Source organism: Drosophila nasuta, unplaced genomic scaffold, assembly GCF_023558535.2.
Source record: "Drosophila nasuta strain 15112-1781.00 unplaced genomic scaffold, ASM2355853v1 ctg109_pilon, whole genome shotgun sequence".
NCBI lineage: Eukaryota > Metazoa > Arthropoda > Insecta > Diptera > Drosophilidae > Drosophila > Drosophila nasuta.
The window spans coordinates 36477-42520 of record NW_026869360.1 but is presented as its reverse complement, the minus strand read 5'-3'; the positions used below and the strand labels follow the sequence as shown (position 1 = coordinate 42520).

Here is a 6044-nt window from a genome sequence, read left to right as displayed (position 1 = left end):
ATAAACAAATGTAAAATCGGAAAAATTTTTAGAAAATAAAAAAATGTAAAATCGGAAAAATTTTGGAAAATAAAAATTGTAAAAATCGGGAAAATTTTGGAAAATACAAAAATGTAAAATCGGAAAAATTTTGGAAAACGAAAAAAAAAGTAATAATCGAAAAAGTTTTAGAAAATGAAAAAAAATGTTAAAATCGGGAAATTTTCGACAGTGAAAAAAAATGTAACAACCGGGAAAATTTTGGAAAACGAAAAAAAAATAAAAATCGGAAAAAATTTAAAAAATGAAAAAAATTTAAAAATCGGAAAAATTTTAGAAAATGAAAAAATGTAAAAATCGGAAAAATGTAAAAATGAAAAAATTTAAAAATCGGGAAAATTTTGGAAAATGAAAAAAATTTAACAATCGGAAAAGTTTTAAAAATGAAAAATGTAAAATCGGAAAAGTTTTAGAAAATGAAAAAATGTAAAAATCGGAAAAATTTTAGAAAATGAAAAAATGTAAAATCGGGAAAATTTTGGAAAATGAAAAAATGTAAAAATCGGAAAAATTTAAGAAATGAAAAATTTAAAAATCGGGAAAAATTTGGAAAATGAAAAAATGTAAAAACGGAAAAAATTTTTACAATAAAAAATGTAAAATCGGAAAAATGTTAGAGAATAAAAAAATGTAAAATCGGAAAAATTTTGGAAAATGAAAAAAAAATGTAAAAGTCGTTAAAATTTTGTAAATTAAAAATGTAAAAAAAGGGGAAAATTTTAGAAAATAAAAAAAAAATGTAAAATCGGAAAAATTTTAGAAAATGAAAAAATGTAAAAATCGGAAAAATTTTGAAAAATGAAAAAAAAAAATGTAAAAATCGGAAAAATTTTAGAAAATGAAAAATGTAAAAATCGGAAAAATTTTGTAAATGAAAAATGTAAAAAAAAAAAATTTTAGAAAATAAAAAAATGTAAAATCGGAAAAATTTTAGAAAATGAAAAAATGTAAAAATCGGAAAAATTTTAGAAAATGAAAAAATGTATAAATCGGAAAAATTTTGGAAAATGAAAAATTTAGAAATCGGGAAAATTTTAGAAAGTGAAAAATGTAAAAATCGGGAAAATTTTGTAAATGAAAAAATGTGTTGATGCCAGATGATGGCAGGTGTGACCACTCAGGCCAGCTGACAGTGTGGTCGCGATCGAAAGTTATCGATAGCGACAAAGCTGGTATACTGTGCGTGTGACCGTGTCCTACGCGCAGACACACTGTTCTTGGTTTCCTCTGGAGATGGTCACCCTGCCCTTTTAGTGCTTTTCTGCTTTTATCATATGTTCAAATATTCTTCTGCGCACATGACAAGTATTTTTTCAAGTGTCGAATAAAAAGTTTGTAAAAGTGAACAAACCCGCTACATATCAAATTTAAAGTGTTTTTATTTACTGGAAAGACGCCCCCTACACATTTTGGTCCTTCGAGCCGGATACTGGATATCGCTCGACCCCAGCAAGCAATTGGTTATCAAGATAAGTAATACACTTTTTTCTACTTACATTTTGTGCAAGTGTCCTGTGTATGCAATCTCTCTTCCAGTTGTTATATTCAAAATAACAAGAGAGTTGCTCTCTAATAGCAAACGCGCGTAGATCCACTACACTCCATACATATATATATATATATATATACATATACATACGACATATGTACATCCACATACAGCACACATACATACACGTACATTTCCATACACGACACTTACACACATATACACTCCGTATATACTACGTATTTACTGATATTATAATATATATATATTCAATCCAGTGTTACATACATACAACATATATATAATATCTTATCCATCTCCGTATACGTATATAAACAGCAGCAATCACACCGAGCAATAAAGATTCACGCTGCTGTTTGTGTTAAGAATTTTAAAGAATTTTGTTTTTTCCAACAGCGATTTGTTCCTCGTCTGTTTCCTTGTGTCGGCTTTGCTCACTATCCTGTGACAGCCGAAGTTCTTCTGCATTTTGCTTGCTTTCTGCTGTCCGTTTTACCGTGAGTCTTTGTTGAGAAAAGACTCTAAAGTGACTGCCGAAGCATAGTATGTCCAAGAGCCAAAAGAGCGAAAAGGACTCAAAACACTCGTTAAAGCTTCCGACCACAGCTCGTCGCCTGTCGTCCGCTTCGCCCGCTCCTTCGGGGTCCAAATCCGCCACCCCTGGCGCTCAACTCCGAGTAAAGTCGATCGTCCGTCGCCGTCTGCTTCTGCAAAGACTTTGCCGTTGCGTACATCTTCGACTGCTCCACGTAGTCAGGCAACTACCCGTTCCGTCCAAGCTAAACTTAGCGAAACCCGTGCGATGGCTCTCAGCAACTTCGTCAGTGTCTCCGACAGACTGGTGCACTTTGAGAGTCGGGTCAGAGGGCCTGCAGCCGAAGACGACAATGTACACACGTACGAGATCCGTCGTGACCGGCTGCAAGCCCTCTGGGACAATGTCGAAGCCGCCTATTCCACATGCGCTGATGCACTGCATCAAGACGGCGACAGTGAAGGCACACAGGCTTTGGAGGCGAAATACGATCACTGCTATGCAGTGTATGAGCGGTGTCTCGCCCATGTTAAGGGACAAATTACCCAGGTTTCCGGATCCAGCAGGAGAGAAGCATCCGTTCCTCCTGTATACTCCAGTGGCTGCCGGCTCCCTCCAGTCGACACCGAAGTGTTCCGTGGGGATTACTTGCGGTGGCCGACCTTCCGTGACCTTTTCACGGCCATCTATGTCAACAATCCAAGGTTGACTCCGGTTGAGAAACTTTTTCATTTGAATTCGAAGACCGCAGATGAGGCCAATGAAATAGTAGCCAAATTTCCGCTGACGAACGATGGGTTCGCGTCGGCTTGGGGTGCTCTCTGCGAACGTTTTGAGAACAAGCGCTTGTTAATAACAAGCCAGTTGAAAATCCTGTTCAACCTGTCCACGGTTACCCAAGAGTCGGGAGCAGCTATCAAGGAGCTGCAGAGCACGATCCAGCGTTGCTTGACCGCTCTTGAGCATTCAGACATCTCCGTCTGTAGCCCGTTCGCAGATTGCATCCTCGTTTTCCTCTGCTCGTCCAAACTCCCCAAGCTCACACTCTCGTTGTGGGAGCAATCTTTGGTGGACAAAGCGAGAATTCCCGCATGGCAGGATATGAGCACGTTCCTCAATGAGCGCTATCGTACGCTCGAAGCGATTGAAGACGTGAAACAGACGGCCAACCCACAGAACGCGACTGCAGGACCATCCCGTCCGCAGAATTCCAAGCGGGTCAACTCTTTTGAGGCCCAAGTCACTCCGAAAGGCAAATCGTGTGACTTGTGCTCAAAGGAGAATCACCCTGTCCGGGTGTGTCCGCGTTTTTGCAAATGTCGGTCAACGAGAGAATGACATACATCAAACAGAAAAGTCTCTGTTTAAACTGTTTCGCAAGAGGTCACCAACTCCGAGAGTGTACGAGTGCGCACAATTGTTTGACATGCAAAGGGCGGCACAACACTCTTCTCCATCGGGAAGACAGTGCCCACAATGGAGCCTCCTCATCGTCCAATATACAGTCCACTCCAAATCCAACGGCAACAAATGTGCACAATTTCTTTGCCAATAATTCTCAGAATGTCCTTCTCGGCACGGCGGTCATCAACGTATGCCACTTGGGCACTTCATACACCGCACGTGCGCTAATTGATTCCGGGTCCGAAGCGACATTCATTTCTGAGCGTCTGTTCCAACGCATAAAGTTGCCTTTCCAGTCCGTGCGAGCCCAGGTATCCGGGTTAAATCACGCAGTTGCGGCCCAATCGCAGAAGTTATGTCACTTCAGCATTGGTTCTCCGACGAAGCCGAGGCTCCATATCGAGACTTCGGCATTCGTAATTCCACAGTTGGCAGGCAAACTGCCCTCCTTCGATATGCCGCGAACTTTCCTAAGGGATCTACCAGCGATAGAACTGGCAGATCCACACTTCTACAAGAGCGCTCAGATTGATATTCTAATTGGCGCGGATATCCTTCCGTCGGTCATCCTGAGCGGCTCCCGGCCAAACATTTGTGGCTCACTCCTTGGGCAGGAAACCGTGTTTGGCTGGATTCTTACCGGCCCCGTCTCCCAGAATGTGTCGACAACTGTTTCTGCGTTTTCGACAAGAGTCGCCCTCCAAGCAGACGAACAGCTCGACAGCCTACTTTCCAAATTTTGGGAGGTGGAGGATATTCCAGCAAAGCTGATAAAGGAGTCAGACTTCGTTTGCGAAGAAAACTTCGTTAAGACTACTTCTCGTAGCAAATGTGGCAGATATCGGGTCACTCTTCCATTCCGGAAGCCCGATGGCATTGAACTGGGCCATTCCAGATCTATAGCGCTGGCTCAATTCCTCAAGAACGAGAATCGTTTGTCAAGAAACGATTCTCTAAAGGAACAGTACAATGCCGTTCTCCAGGAGTACGTGGACTTGGGTCATATGACACCCATATCGCCTCAGGCGATTGTGACGACTCCTAATTTCTACCTGCCTCACCACGCCTCAAACCAGATAGCACCACAACGAAGGTGCGGGTCGTTTTCAACGCATCTTGTCCATCCTCAAATGGCAAGAGTCTGAATGATATCCTTCATTCAGGGCCCATTCTCCAATCGGATCTCACGTTGCAGATCCTCAGATGGCGATACTATCGATATGTGTTCAATGCTGACATAACGAAGATGTATCGCCAAATCCTCATGGACTCGAAGCACATACCGTTCCAACGAATTCTGTTCCGTACGTCGGACGGTGAGATCCGTGACTTCGAGTTGAACACAGTAACAATCGGTGTCAACTGTGCGCCTTTCCTGGCTCTACGAGTCCTCCAGCAACTTGCTGATGACATACGCTTGGAGTATCCTCTCGCAAGCCGAGTCATTTCCAACAACATGTACGTGGACGACGTCCTGGCGGGGACACACACGACAGAAGAGGCCATCCGGACCATTGCGGAAGTGTGTGCAGCCCTGAACAGCGCTGGCTTCCCGCTGAGGAAGTGGACGTCGAACCATAAGAGCGTGCTGAAGGACATTCCAAAGGACCATCTACTTCGAGAAGATTTCCTCGAACTCGAAGACTCCAGTACGGCGAAAACTCTGGGCATGAGGTGGCAAGCTCACGACGACGAGTTCTTCTTCATGCCACCGGAAGTTGCCCATCAGGACTCCTACACGAAGAGGGAAGTGCTTTCGCAAATCGCTAAGCTTTTCGACCCAGCCGGGTGGCTGGCCCCTTTCGTTATCCGACCCAAGATCTTCATGCAGGAGATATGGCTGAGAACGCTCGAATGGGACGAGCATTTACCAACGGATCTTTTACTCCAATGGAAGGAGTACCTCCAGAGCTATCCTGCTCTGTGAGAGATCCGGATTCCAAGATGGGTCCAATTCCAGACACGAGTGAAGCTCCAGTACCATGGATTCTGTGATGCGTCAGAAAGGGCGTATGGAGCAGCGATCTATGTCCGTGTGGAGATGGCGAGCAAGGTTTCCACACATCTCCTTACTGCGAAGACAAAGGTGGCTCCTGTCAAGTCTCTCTCAGTGCCACGTTTGGAGCTTTGTGGCGCAGACCTGTTAGCTGAGTTATCTGCAGCCCTCCTCCTGAATCTGCCAACAGAAAGTTTCCAGACTTTCTTTTGGACTGATTCAACAATTGTTCTCGCCTGGTTGAACAAGCCACCCTGCAGATGGACAACCTTTGTGGCCAATCGTGTGGCCAAAATCGTCCAAGCCAGCGACGCCAAGAACTGGTCGCATGTTCGATCCGAGCACAATCCGGCAGATCTTGCAAGCCGAGGTGTCCTGCCACAAGAATTGATGCGTAGTCCTTTGTGGTGGCATGGACCAGAGTGGCTTCATCTCCCGTCGGATCAATGGCCAACATCTTCAAGTCCCATTCCGGAGACTCTGCTGGAGCAGCGGATTAAGTGCAACGTCGCTAAGTTACCTCCTACTCCTGACTTCCTGAATAACTTCTCTGAGTTTGG

At 43.7% G+C, this 6044-nt stretch overlaps 1 protein-coding gene across 1 annotated transcript; it reads left to right on the top strand.

Moving 5' to 3' along the window:
- The first annotated feature begins 2351 nt into the window (after positions 1 to 2351).
- LOC132797503 (uncharacterized) lies at positions 2352 to 5415 on the top strand. Its single transcript, XM_060809243.1, has 3 exons — positions 2352 to 3380; positions 3590 to 4487; positions 4565 to 5415. The coding sequence occupies exons 1-3, from the start codon at positions 2352 to 2354 to the stop codon at positions 5413 to 5415; spliced, it is 2778 nt and encodes a 925-aa protein (XP_060665226.1).
- The last annotated feature ends 629 nt before the right edge of the window (positions 5416 to 6044 follow it).

Coding starts and splice junctions, on each gene's coding strand:
- LOC132797503 (XM_060809243.1), top strand. CDS start 2,352: ATGGCTCTCAGCAACTTCGTCAGTGTCTCCGACAGACTGGTGCACTTT. Junction 3,381..3,589: donor AGGAGAATCACCCTGTCCGG/GTGTGTCCGCGT, acceptor TCCAATATACAG/TCCACTCCAAATCCAACGGC. Junction 4,488..4,564: donor CCAGGAGTACGTGGACTTGG/GTCATATGACAC, acceptor GCCTCAAACCAG/ATAGCACCACAACGAAGGTG.